The sequence below is a fragment of the Triticum aestivum genome, unplaced genomic scaffold (genome assembly GCF_018294505.1).
Source record: "Triticum aestivum cultivar Chinese Spring unplaced genomic scaffold, IWGSC CS RefSeq v2.1 scaffold138507, whole genome shotgun sequence".
In the NCBI taxonomy this organism is placed as follows: domain Eukaryota; kingdom Viridiplantae; phylum Streptophyta; class Magnoliopsida; order Poales; family Poaceae; genus Triticum; species Triticum aestivum.
In genome coordinates, this window is record NW_025225427.1 from 54,124 (window position 1) to 68,446 (window position 14,323).

At 42.8% G+C, this 14,323-nt stretch overlaps 2 protein-coding genes across 2 annotated transcripts; one reads left to right on the forward strand and one right to left on the reverse strand.

Annotated features, from left to right (window-relative positions):
* The first annotated feature begins 1,096 nt into the window (after positions 1-1,096).
* On the forward strand, positions 1,097-4,905 carry LOC123172183 (noroxomaritidine synthase 2-like). The gene is made up of 2 exons (XM_044589189.1): positions 1,097-1,171; positions 3,319-4,905. Exons 1-2 carry the CDS (start codon positions 1,097-1,099, stop codon positions 4,903-4,905), a joined length of 1,662 nt encoding a protein of 553 aa, XP_044445124.1.
* A 5,091-nt stretch (positions 4,906-9,996) lies between these two features.
* On the reverse strand, positions 9,997-12,762 carry LOC123172182 (putative receptor-like protein kinase At4g00960). The gene is made up of 6 exons (XM_044589188.1): positions 11,970-12,762; positions 11,470-11,612; positions 11,223-11,283; positions 10,625-10,865; positions 10,381-10,531; positions 9,997-10,299 (listed from the first exon to the last, which is right to left on the reverse strand). Exons 1-6 carry the CDS (start codon positions 12,760-12,762, stop codon positions 9,997-9,999), a joined length of 1,692 nt encoding a protein of 563 aa, XP_044445123.1.
* Positions 12,763-14,323: the final 1,561 nt, after the last annotated feature.

Consider the following 14,323-nt stretch of genomic DNA (forward strand, 5'->3'; position numbering starts at 1 on the left):
GGGCGCCGCATGTGGTGGGCGCCCCCGGCCGCACGCTCGACGGCATGCTGGAGTACCTCGAGGGTGGCAACGACCCACCGCTGGCATACCCTCCACCGGCGGCCGCCCCGGCCCACCGCCGACGCGCCGGGCAATGGATGCTCAGGAGCTTCGGTTCCTCCTCGTCTTCCTCCTCGCATTCCTCCTCACGCTCTTCTTCCCACTCCTCCGGCTCTCCGGCGTTGCTCGGCGTCAAGGCCGAGCCAGCAACAGAGACGCCGCTCGGCCGGCGCACTCGCAGCGCCGACATCGTCATAAACGATGGCGGCCGGCGCACCTTCTCGTCGGCTCCGCGCTTCGTTAAGCCAAATACTGAGCCGGGGCTTCCCACCGTGAAGACGGAGCACGGGGACGTGGAGGTCGACGACGAGGCGGCCCTGAAATGGGCGCGCTAGGACTACCTCAGGATTGAGATGGAGCGCCAGCGTGCCGCCCTGCAGCGCTTCGAGTAGCGCCGCCGGGGCCGCGATGAAGGAGGCGTCGTCATCCTTGACGACAGCGACGATGATGACGCGCCGCCACCGCCACCGGTCCGCCATGGCGACGCCGGCCAGGGGTCCAGCAGGGGCGTCCGCATCAAGGAGGAGAAGACCGACGACGACGGCGAAGGCGAGGATGGCGGCGACCACGCCGCGTTCATCGACTTCTTCGCCCCTTACTTTATAGTTTAGGCCTTTGTTTAGATAAATTTGCTATGTAAACCGCGAACATGTCTAATATATGCCAAGTTTGCTGAATTTTAGCCGAGTTTAACCTAAACTTTGCCGATTTTTTTTTATACGGCGCCTGGGGGCGGCCCTGGGGTCGGTGACTGCGAACCAACTCGCCCCCAGGCCGTTTTTTTGCGCCGGCTCGCCCCCAGGCGGCGATTTTACACGCCCCCTGGGGGGCCAACGGCTGGAGATGCTCTAAAAGGGCGACCTCACCATCTTGTATCGTTCGACCGTGTACTTTTGTGGTTGGTGCTTTATATATAAAGCAGGCGAAAGCCTGTTTCAAGGAACAAGCTGGATGGGTTTTAATCATGGTTTTCGAGGACGGCGGAGGGGCTGGGGGCATGGAACTGGAGGCGTGCCTCACTCTTCATGTTCTTGCCAGGCTCGTCGCCGACCAAGAGCTCATGAACCAGTCGGTCTAGGAGGGCAGAGATGGTCATGATGGCGGCAGAAGTGTGTCTCCTCATGCCCTCACCTGTTCCGGTGCTTTATTTTCTTCCTTCAAATGTTGTGTCTATGATGTACTTCCTCCATCCTAAAATTCTTGTCTTAGATCTGTTCAAATATGGATGTATCTAGTTACGTTTTAGTGTTAGATACATCCATATCAAGACAAATCTAAGACAAGAATTTTGGGACGGAGGGAGTAGTAATAATCCTGCCCAGCGTTAGGTTTGATTGCATTTTTTTCCGCCGCCACCGACTTCCGCCGTCCCGTCCCCCTCTTCATCGGTGCCGGTATCTTTCCTCTTCCACCATTCCCTTCGTGAACTGTTTCCACGGAAATTAGGGTGGGCAGCATCATTAGTATCTGTGCATTTTGATTTAGCGTCAAGAAAATTAGCCTCCTATACATATTTAGCTATCATGACTTGAAAGATTCTATTGATAGGGTACAGGCCACCTGTTCAATGTTGGTTTATATAAAAAAATCCAACTTGCCCCAACAATAACTGGCTAACCTAACGCACGAAGGCGCTTGCTTAAAATCATTTAGCAATTTTAGAGACAAAATACTACTGTTGCAGCTTGCAACAACTTTCTATTTATCTGGACCAAATGATGTGCAGAGGTGGCTGCAGAAATATCAATGCTACTGTATCATACCAAGTCTTGGTACCCTTGTCCGAATTTTTCTTTTGTTATTATCTTCTGTTGTGTATGATACCAAGTTGATTAAGAGTGAAATCATATGTTAAATATTTATTTTATTATTATTTTTTGACAAACATTATTAGTTAGGTGACGGCAAAGCAAAGGATGGCCCCACAGCAATACGGGTCAAATTTAGTCCATTAGCCCACTCATTTCCCCCACCCAGATACTTGTCTGTAGCTGCATGATTATAAAGCCTTAACTATGTTATTGATGTGCCGGCTAACAAGCTAGTAACAACTTTCTCTTATTAACATGAACCAACCCCCCGCAGAAAAAACATGAACCAACCAATGTATAGAGGTGACCGCAAGAAATAGCTAGAGTACATGCATCATACAGCCAACTCTTGGTACCCTTGTCTTAATTTATCTTTTGTTATCGTCTTCTGTTGTGTATGATGCCAACTTGATTAAGAGTGAAACCATATCACCCGCAAAAAAAGAGGGAAACCATATGTTAAATAATTATTTTATTAGTTTTCTTTAGACAAATTTTAGTAGTTAGGTGACGGCAAATCAAATGATGGCCGGCAGCAATACAGGCCAAATCCATTAGCCCACTAATCGCCCCCAGATCCCTCAAAATAAAATAGATGGATATAAAGCCTTCACTATGTTATTGTTGTGGCGGCTAACAAGTCAGTAACAACTTTCTCTTATTAACACGAACCAACGGATGTGTAGAGGAGACTGCAAGAACTAGCTAGACTACATGTATTATACTACCAAGTCATGGTACCATTGTCTTAATTTAACTTTTGTTATGTTTATTATATATCATGCGCATCTTGTTAGAGTGAAACCATAGGTTAAATAAATAATGTCATTAGGAGATGGCATCATGTGGAGTAGGTACACATGCATGCATTGAGCAGCAAACCAAATGAGGACGTGTGGAGTGTATGCACCATCACTGGAGCATCCTAATTCTTTTTCTTCCATAGCAGTCGCGGCTTCTTCTCCCCTTTGGACAATGGTGGGAGGCCGGATAATTTGACTGAGTATGTCACTGCGAGTCAGGGGTGGACCTGCGTAGAACCTTCAAAAAATAATGGGCGGTTGGGCAGTGTTTCCATTAACTTAAAACTAACCTGCAGTACAATTCAATCACAATCAACAATTAAAGTAGATATACCTTGTTTTGTGCGGTTCAACAACCTAAGAGCAGCTAGTGATTCCCTGTCCTACTCCCTGTCGTACATGACATATGTAAAATTTAAGTGTTGTTATGATAAATGTGGCATGTGTACACGTTATATTTCATATGCTCTACTTATTTTTCATGTGCAAACCTATAGACCTGCTTTACTTAACAATCAACAGCCACCGCTGCTAGTATTAGTAGTACTTACCAATGTACAGAGAACTTGTCTATATATATGAAGCTATAGCCATGTCCACTAAAGGGTACATGTAAGTGCGTAGTAGCACATCCCACACCACTGAGGACAATGTCAATTCTGCTCTCTCAAGAGCTGCTCATCTCCACAGCACTCGTGGTACTTGTTCCCCTATACTACTTGTGCTTGAGGGTTAGTTGTAGATCAAAGAACCAATCAGTGCTGCCCACAAACTGGCCAATACTCCACATGTTCCCTTCCTTCATGTCCAACCTCCACAACTTGCATGACTATTTCACCCTAGTCTTTGCTGGATCCGGCCACAGCTTCAGGGCGCATGGCCCACCTGGCAGCGGCATGAGGTTCTTCATCACATGTGACCCTGCCAACGTCCGGCACATCTTCACAACCAACTACGCCAACTTTCCCAAGGGTACGAGGTTCGCCGATACATTCGACATCCTGGATGGAAGCCTCTTCACCATTGATGGCGAGCCGTGGCGTCGGCAGCGCACAAAAGTCAAGGGCTTGCTTGCTAGCCCACGACTAGTTGCCAGTATGGTGGCTTGCTGCTGCCGGAAGGTGGAGAATGACCTCCTCCCGTTGTTTACCCACATGTCAAACACAAACATTCCATTCGACATGCAACATATGATGTCCAGGTTTATGTTTGACCTGGCTGCTATGCCTCTCTTCGGTGTTGATCCTGGCCTCCTATCATCGGAAATGCCACCCATGGTTGTCGCGGTTGCCTTGGACATAGTCATGGAGGTGGTATGCTTTCGGCACATGATGCCATCTTATTGCTGGAAACTGATGAGGTGGTTAAACATCGGTCCTGAGAAAAAGCTCAATGTGGCGCACACACTGCTACGAAGGTTCATCAAGGAGATGATGGAGAGGAGGAATATCAAGACGTGGCAAGTTAATAATGATGAGGAAGAAGAAGGTGTGGATATTGTATCTTTCTTCCTCGATGACCCATGCTACGCTAATGATGACTTGTTTTGTGCTATCACCATTGGCTACATGCTCGCTGCGAGGGACACAGTTGGAATAGCCTTGACATGGATCTGCTACAACCTCGCCCAGAACCCTAACATCATTTCAATCATCCGCAACGAACTCTCACCGGTTGCATCACATAAAGTAGTAGCTGGTGTTGGAACTATGGTGATATTTGAGCCGGATGAGACCAGATCTTTATCCTATCTTAGGGCTGCCTTGTATGAGACTCTTAGGTTGTACCCGCCGGCGCCTACTGAGCTCAAGACGGTGGTCGCTGATGATACAATGCCGAGTGGCCATGAGGTGCATGCCGGCGACGCCATCTTTATTTCTCTTCATTCCATGGGGAGAATGGAGGGCATATGGGGTAAGGACTGCCTTGACTATAACCCAGATAGGTGGCTCTTGAAGGATGGCAATGGTCTAAGGTATGTACCACCTCACAAGTTCCTGGCCTTTAACTCGGGGCCAAGGATGTGCCTCGGTAAGGAAATCGCGGTTATGCAGATGATGATTGTCGTGGCCTCAACGCTATGGAACTTCGATGTGCATCTGGAGAAAGGGCAAAGCATCGAGCCCAAGGCATCTTGTATACTAGAGATGAAAAACGGTCTTATGGTTAAGCTGAAGAAGCGAGAAGTGTAATATTAGACTCCTTTTTTTTGTATGTAAACATACTTACCAACCATCGGGACAGTCTTACACTGCCCACAATCACATTATTATCGGATAATAAAGGCATCCACGCATCAACGTTTATCTTTCTTTTAGAGAAAAACAACCAACATGCTGCCACTTATTACTTTGTTGTATGTGACATGATATATGAAGGCATCAAGACATGGTTTTTTCCTCCAACCATCGCCTTATTAAGTACTTCCTCCGTCCCAAAATAAGTGTTTCAAGCTTAGTACAATTTTGTACTAAAGTTAGTACAAAGTCGAGACATTTATTTTAGGACGGAGAGACTACCAATTAACAACCATGTTGGTGATTAATTACACTATTTGATAAGTAAAGCGGGGCATATTTTTCCCGCTAGGTTATTAGTTACACTATTGGATAAAAAAAATGAAGTGTACAATTTGTCGTGAACTGATGCATCCTACCGTAGTAATGAAGTGTACTAAAAAATTTGTCTTGAGTATTACCTAGTCAAGGATAAAAACATTAATGGTGGTTGTGCCGAACTATGGTTATAACTATATATTTGGGCTTTTTGAACATTCATAAGATACCCACTTGGACTTACATTAAGATCAAATTGCATACTGACTCTCATGTCAATCGGCGTGTTTTTCTGGTTGACAATTAGATGATCGCTAGTGCCTATTTATTGAGCAGTGATTTTACATGTCGGCATGGTTGCCCGGCATTTTGGTGTGTCAGAAGGAGAGTTTGGAATTTACCTGACGATGAATACGAGTTACAGTACACCAGGCCCGACTGACGGTATATATTGTTGCCACCCAAAAACTCCAAGGACAACCGTGTGGCAGTTTTGGCAAGGTCTATGATTACATATGGTGTGATGTATGGCAAGGGACAGACAGAAGAACCTCGGTCTGTGCGCAAATGTGGATGAGGAGTTGTGGTGGCTGTAGTCTATTGTTTTTTAGTAGTATCTGCTCTGCTCTGATGGGACGCCTATCTGGAGATCCACAAGCTTTGCGCGTGCACGAGATAGCAAAATCTACACTACTCAAACAAATAATGGTGTGGATGCTACCTGCTATGTAGTACTCACTCCATCCATTTTTACTCTGCATATAGGATTTCTTCAAAGTCAAACTTTGTAAAGTTAGACCAACTTAGAGAAAAAATATCAACATTCACAATAAGGAATCAATATCATTGGATGCGCCATGAATTTAGTTTCATATTATATAACTTTAGTATTGTACATGTTAATATTTTTCATATATAAACATGGTCAAACTTTATGAAGTTTGAGCTCAGACAAATCTTATATTCGGAGTAAAAAGGACCGGATGGAGTACCATTTGTTTAATACAGCAGCCTGCCTGTGTGCACTTTTAGCATATTAGAGAAAGAAGGTATTGCTGTACTTATGAAAAATGGTTTGTCCTTTTTCGAATGCCTTCAACAATATTAGTGAATTTGGTCCACTTTTTTTTTGCAATTTTGTAAACAATTTTTTTTGAATTTGACGAACAATATTTAATTCCTTGAATTATATTTTTCCACTCCATGAACAAAATTTGAGTTTGGTGATATATGATAAATAAAATTTCAATTTAGTTCAGCTTTTATTTCAATGTTGTGAACACCCTTTTGTATTTTGGTGAACTATTTTTGACTTTGTGAACTTTTCTTGAATTTTCATGAATAATATTTGAATTATAATGAATCTTTTGTAATAAATTTTTGTGATTTTTTTATGATTTTGGTGAACTTTTTTTAATGTTGTGAACATAAATTGAATTTGCTGAACAATTTTTTCAATTGTATGAAATACATTTGAATTTTTATGAACAATATTTGAGTTCTGATGAACTTTTAGAAAACATAGTTAACTTCTTTGGATGTTGTGAACAAAATTAAATGTTCTAAACATTTATTGGATTGTGTGAACTATAGTAGAACTTGCATGAACAATTTCAAATGTCATGAATTGTTTTGGAATATCATGCACAATATTTCAATTTGGTGAAATATTTTGAATATCGCAAACTTTAGTATGAATTTTCTGAAATATATTTTTGAATTCGGTGATCTTTGTTTGAATTTGAAGAACCATATTTGAGTTTTTTGTGATTTTTTTTTTGAATTTGGTGAGCAATATTTGAATAACGCTAACAATTAAGTCTTCCTTTACAAATTTAAATGATGTTTTTTACACAACTCCATTGTTTAATTTCTTCAATTTTTTCATATTTTTTCTTGTTAAGGATGATTTATAGGCGCTACGACAAATTTTCATATATGAGAGCGCAAATTATAACACCAACCAAACTCAATTATCCATAGTGAAGTCATTCTTACAAAAAATGTTAGTTGTGTCCGGCTATCGATCGGCTAATCTCTAAAAATGTTAGTTGTGTCCGGCTAGCAAGAAAAAGGTGTACGTGTCTCACTATGGTGCATTTATCATGGCATCCAGAGGTCATAGGTAATGAATGCATTGACATCAATGCCAAGCCAGTCGCTAGACATTGTCCAAGGCATAAAACCTTGCTAGCTAATCTAGAAGAACGCTCCTGCCTATCATTTTCTTTCCAATTGTAACAGAAAAGAATTGAAACCATCCATTGCTGCCTAACTGTGGGCTGACGTCAGGATTTCTCGATCCCACTGTCATCATCAGCATCATAATCGAGTCCACGGGGCATATTCTTTGGTGCAGGTCATGGATGCATCGTGTGCATATAACGATGAGATGAGATCAGCGACGATGTTCGGGCAGCGAGTCGACACTTTTTAAAAGTTGTGTCTTTGTTCTGCTCCTATTGTTCTACTAATCCATATCCTCTCACGTGATAGTTATCTCCTATGTCCCACCACATAAGAGTGGAATCAACATAATATTCACATGCTAATGATCTTGCTTACTTGAGTGATGAAGAAGAATATACGATGGGTGATGATTGTTGAGCCAAGCGGTCAGCATGGATGATATGTTTGTATTCCACCATGTGGTGATGGTTTGTAGGACAGAATAATAATTTATTCAGACAAAAATACCTAAATTAATCATGTGTAATTATTACTATTAGTGTACTTAATTAATTGGACATATGTATTTTTTTGTTGCATACCGCTTTCTCGAACAACATTGTTTCCCCAAGCTACAAGAGTTTGAGATATGCGACTGTCTAGAATTCTTACCAGTGATTCCAATCTCCTGGATCAAAAGACCATGTTCTGTCACGATAGAAAATGTAAAGCTGCTAGAGTCTGTGCACTCAAAATGGTGTAGTAGAATTTTTTTATTATGGGAAAAGGTGATCTGCATAGCTTAGATCAAGTGGTAATTTTCGACAAAGGAACATGTCTTGACAAGTTGAAAATAATGAATTGCCCACCTCTGGCGTTGAAGCACCTTCTGATGCTAACCTCTTTGAAAACATTGACTATAGAATTTTTAGTTGGTTTGGTTGGAGCTGTAGGAGCTTAGGGTGATTTGGAATGGCAGCTACCTATTAAGTATATGAAGGTCGGTAGCTTACATGGTAATAGTGAGAAGGAGTTGACAGAGCTCATTCCCCACCTCCCAAGGCTCTCCAAGTTGGAAATAATGGAATGTAAAAACATAAAATAGTTGGTAGAATGTCAGGGCTTGCAGACTCTCCTTACCACCGGTGGCCAGCTCAACAAATTGAAAGGCATTCACACCCCTAGGCTCTTTGCTGGTTGGGATCACAACCCTAGATGGGCTTTGGAGGATATTGAAGTAGAAGACCAGCAAACACAACTTGTCTAATCCACATTACGAGATTTCTGCACGGAGGAGGTCGCATGAATTTTTGCTGCACCCATCTGCAGATTCCTCTTTTCCTCCCTCACCAAGATGGAACTTCAGGGGATATCGTCCAAAGGGATGGAGTGCTTTAGCAAGGAGAAAGAGTATGGCATGTAGCTCCTCTCTTCCCTCCATGAACTAAAGTTTTGGTGTTTCCGCGATCTTAAGCAACTCCCTGTATGGTTTCAAATAAGGCAGGTTGCCTCTGCTATTCATTGCAGTGGACTAATAGGCTGGGTTTTGGGCATTTTCAGGCCATCCAATTGTGATCGGACGGCTTCCGATTAGGGTAAGTTTTAGTGGGCCTTTAGGGTATCGAGATATGGGGGAAATCGGCTATCTGCTTAGACATTTGATTTAGGATAATACCTACAATTTAAACCGGTTATAGTGCCTCACTCGTTTAATGGGTCAAGTATCAAACGCCCTCCGAATCAGATGAAATTTGACAGGCGGCTAGTTATAATATAATATGATTGCTCGCAACCTTCCGACTCGTTACGAGACCGTTTAATCCCGCTGTATAAAATATGTTTTAAATGATCTCGTGGTCTGGTCGCGTCCATGTGTCTGATTGGTCTGAAAAAGGTCAATGATGGAAAGGGCTAATGTTCACCTCTTCTAGAGAAGTGACAATCAACAAACATATATAATTTTATTAAAACACCTTGATAATTCCGGTACGAGTGCAATGTACTGCCGATGCAACAAAAATGATGCCATCATGAATGCAACGAGCAAATAATTATCACGATATAATAATTATAACACAAAAGAATCTGGAGAACTAGCCTCGGGCTGCTATAAATCATGCACTTTTGCTTATTGTCATCACTAACACAAGGTTGTGTTGTCAAGCAACTAGTAACATAAAGAATTGTTGGAACTAAAATATTGTCTGTTAGTGGTGATACTTATGAAACAAATTCTATAAGTATGACCAATTATCTTACAAACATGATTACGGGAAAACCACTGGTATGCATTACGTCAACAACACATCTCTTTATTTCTACATCAACAATGGCATAACATATTAGGGGGTCACTTGTAATTTCCTCTTGATAGGTTAGAGTCTTGATATTTTTTTTGTTTATACAATAGGAATTTATGGATAAAATACTATTTTTTTATACTTTTGAGAGGATATAATGTCATATTCTTAACACCACTTAAACTTAACCACTATACAACAATTATGGTAAAGTGCACACTAAACTGGGACAATGAAAACCACATGACATAGGAAAATACTATCTAGGAACTGTGACCGATATGGTAATATCATTAATACTGCATGATTCGGGAGCACAAGATGCCCCATGATTTTCCACTCTTACATTGAAATATGCTGGTTGTTTAGGCTCGGCCATGATCATTCTCTGATTGCTTAGCATCGCAACAACATCGGCCATGGTTGGTCTATCAGATGCATTATCTTGTACACACAACAATGCTATGTTAATGCATCTCATCATCTCTATTGGGTTACTCTTGGAAACCAATGATGCATCAGCGAGATCAATCAACCTTCCCTCTTTCCATAATTGCCATGCCTATTTGCAAATTCATCACATAATGAAGGTTATATATTGAATAAATATATCACATGATTAAGTTTGGGTTTATTTGCTCACATATCCAAGGAGATTGATGAAATCTCCACATTGTCGGCTACCAGAATTCCGTTTTCCACTAATGATCTCAAAAATAACAACACCAAAGCTGAAGACATCGGATTTAATAGAGAAGATGCCTTCTGAAGCATACTCAGGGGGCATGTAGCCGCTAAAATGTTAAATAATACATATAAAAGGTTATTGTATATAGTTGAATTCTAATATAAATATTCATGAGTGGATTTATTCCTTGGAAACTTACTATGTACCGAACACTCTTCTTGTAGTGTTTTGTTCACTGCTATTTGAGTTGAATATTTTTGCTAGCCCAAAGTCTGAAATTTTTGGATTCATTTCGCTATCCAAGAGAATGTTGCTCGGTTTAAGATCTCGATGTATGACGCGCAATTGGGAGTGCTTATGTAGGTAAAGAAGTCCATGAGCTATTCCTTGAATTATTGCTAAAAGTGTGGACCAATCTAGCAAAGCTCTTTTATTTTCATCTGCAAATCAATTAGATATTAGTATTACAAGGGAAAAAAGATATGAAAAATGACAAAGAGTTGTACTCTAAGAAATTGAAATGCATCTCTGTTATCTAGGGACTGGAACTATAATCATGGGGGCAAACAGAAACACAATCGTATTTTTAGTCATTTTTGTGTGTCAACAGACAATATTTAATCTAAATTAAAACTCCAAATGCATACCAAAGATGAAGGAAGCCAAGCTTTTGTTTGACAAATATTCATAGACCAATATTTTCTCGTCTTCATGAGAGCAACAACCTAAGAGCCTAACCAAATTCCTATGCTTGAGTTTGGCTATGAGCTGGACTTCATTTTTGAACTCTGTGAAACCTTGACCCGAATGTGGAGCAAGTCTCTTAAGTGCTATCTCTGATCCCTCGGGTAACTGGCCCTGGGAAAAAATATATTCAAAATGCTAGTCTGTCTCAGTACACCACTCCCAGTTACGAATTATCAGTTAGGTTGGTAACAGGAACGTTGCCTCTGCCTCATGAATTATATGTGTCAGTCATATAATAATAGTTCTAATTTATGCAATCATGTTAATTTGGCAAATATATACACATACTAGAATTACCTTGTAGACAGTGCCAAAGCCACATTCTCCAAGTTTGTTTTCTTCTGAAAAATTATTTGTGGCCACTAGTACCTGTTCAAACTCAAACATGGAGAACTCTGAATTCTTCCCTTGCCATCCTAGTTCTTCCTCTCCCGCTTTACCTGAGTTTGAGTAGTATATGGTTGAGAACTCTGAATTAATCTCTCTTGAAGTAATGATAGATGCCAAAGCCACATTGACATTGAAGTAATTAACAGTGACATTCTAATTTAAACAATAGTATAGTGGAAATTGTTTCAGTAACTAATAAGCAATAACTATATAATACCTCTTCTTTTCCTTGTAATCCGACGGGAGCAAAAGATGAAGCACAGAAATGCTGCTGCCGCTATAGGAACTATAACTATGGGAATTGCCCACAGTTTGCTCATACTCCCTAACATGATAATGTTAGCTTTGACTCATAATCTCTCTTATGATCATGTAGGCAGAAATCACTAGCAACCACGGGGACATACTCTTGCGTTTTGCCGGAGTCGGAGCTAGCGACGGCGCCGGCGGTGGCGTGAGGCGCAGAGTCGCTTCACCGCCATAGAACCGATACGCCTCGTACCTGAAATAACACCGTATGGCGTTGATCTGTGCTCCCATGCGTAGGGACATGGTGGCGTTGACCACGCCGAGGAGACGACGCAGGCACGCCAAGCAGTCGACGGTGGATGCGTCTGGTCTGCACTGCGCCAAGGAGCGCACCATCGGGAAGGTCGTGCCGCTGTCCATGATGCCTGTGGCAAATCGCATCGGCGCCGCGCTGGCCGCCTTCTCCACCGTCTGCACCAGAAGCTCACGGATGAGGCCGGTGATGAGGCGGACCTCATCGGCATGGCCGGTGACGTTCTTGTCGTTCCATCTCTTGACTGGCGTGTCATCGCCGCCGTTTTCGCCAGACGGCGGCGCGATGATGTCGTCTGTGGAGTAGACGAGGATACAGCGGTCACCGTAGTCGTGGTAGGTGCCGTTGTAGCACTGCTGCGGCGCAGCGTTCAACACCTTGTCAGTCATGTTGCTGACGCACTCGCGGCAGTAGGACTGGTTGGAGATGACGCCGACGATGTCGCCGCGGCAGATCGTGAATGCGTAGACGATGTCGGGGGCTCGGCCGAAGGCGGCAGTGGCGAAGCGTACCGGGGAGGAGGAGGTGTTATTTGGGAGGGTGACCAAGGCGGCCTTAAGGTTGTCGCACAACATATCGGCGGCCGCGAGGAACGGTGCAAGTAGGAGGAGCAGGAGGACGACGCCGACGGTGGCCATGGCCCGACTGGCTAGGCTGCTTCTTGTTCTTCTTCTGCCAGACTATCAACTCGGTGCCTTTATATATTTGCAGCTCACAGTCAATTTCTTGGACAAGAAACTTTGTTCAGGTTTTCCTTCTTGAAAAGGAGGATATATAAATCTCGGCCTTTGCGTCCATTAATGCAGACTGGGTCTTGTTATTTCAGTTGTTTCTAGTTAACAGGTAGTACCTTATACTATATGGTTCCAGTCTCACCAAGTATAAATGTTTTTCAATCTCGAAAAGAAAAGAAGTACTAGTGTTTTCAAGTTAACCTGACTAGCTAGACTGCTTCTTGTTGTTCTTCTGCTAGATGATCAACTCACCAGGCCTTTAAAAAAAAAAGAGGAAAGCTGGAGCAGGCCGCTGGCTCACCGCGGTGATATTGAGCGGCTCGCCGCGGTTTGATGTGTATGGCAGTGACTTTGGCCGGGGCAGGCCTCTGGCCGTCCGGACCTGCCCGGGGAACAAGCTGGATAGGTTAACCACAGTTTTCGTGGACGGCAGAGGGGCAGGGGGGCATGGAACTGGAGGTGTACCTCGCTCCTCATGTTCTCGCGAGGCTCGTCGCCGACCAAGAGCTGATGAACCCGTCGGTCATGATGGCGGCGGAATTGTGTCTCAGTCGCTCCTGATGACCTCGCCGACGGAGAGTCTGGTTCGGATGCTTTATTTTCTTCCTTCAAATGCCGTGTGTGTGCTGTAGTAACAATCCTGATGCCCAGCGTCAGGTTGCACTTTTTTCTTCTTTGATTGCAATTTCTTGTTGCTAGCTTGTCAGGTACTCAGGTTGCACTTTTGAGTCTGTTACGTCCGCACATTAAAATCAGCCCAGTCTCTTAGTGTGTCACCTAAACAAAATTCTTTGCCTAATTCATAGTACTAACGAATCAAACGACGAATATTTTGTTCTCAAAATTTCCACACATAATTTTCAATAGATATACAAAGGATGAAGAGTAAAATGGCTTATCATTTGAATACTTTCAAAATAAAATCAAACAAAGAATTACTTTTTACAGAATTTAATCTCATTTGTACCCTCTATTTCTCTAAGAAAATAAAATAATATAAATTTTACACCTCTATGCTTCAAAAGTCCCAACCCCTGAAGGGTAAAGGCCCACGCGGCGAGGCCCGACATCCCTCCCCCGCAGCACCAAGTGCCGAGAGGGCGGGCACCGCCGCCACTGACTTCTGCCGTCCCCTCGCCCTCTTCACCGGTGCCGGCAATTTTCCTCTGCAGTCCCCTTCGTGTACCGTTTCCACAGAAATTAGGGTGGACAGCATGATTAATCTCTGTGCATTTCGATGGAGCGTGAAGAAAATTAGCGTCCTATATGTATTTACCTATCTTGACTTGGAAAATTCTATTGATAGGGACAGGCCACCTGTTCATCCTGTTTTATATACAAAATGTTACTGTTGCAGCTTGCAACAAGCAAGCAACAACTTGGTATTTATATGGACAAACCAATGTGTAGAGACGGCTGCGAAAAACAGGAATGCGGCTGTGTCATACCAAGTCTTTGTACCCTT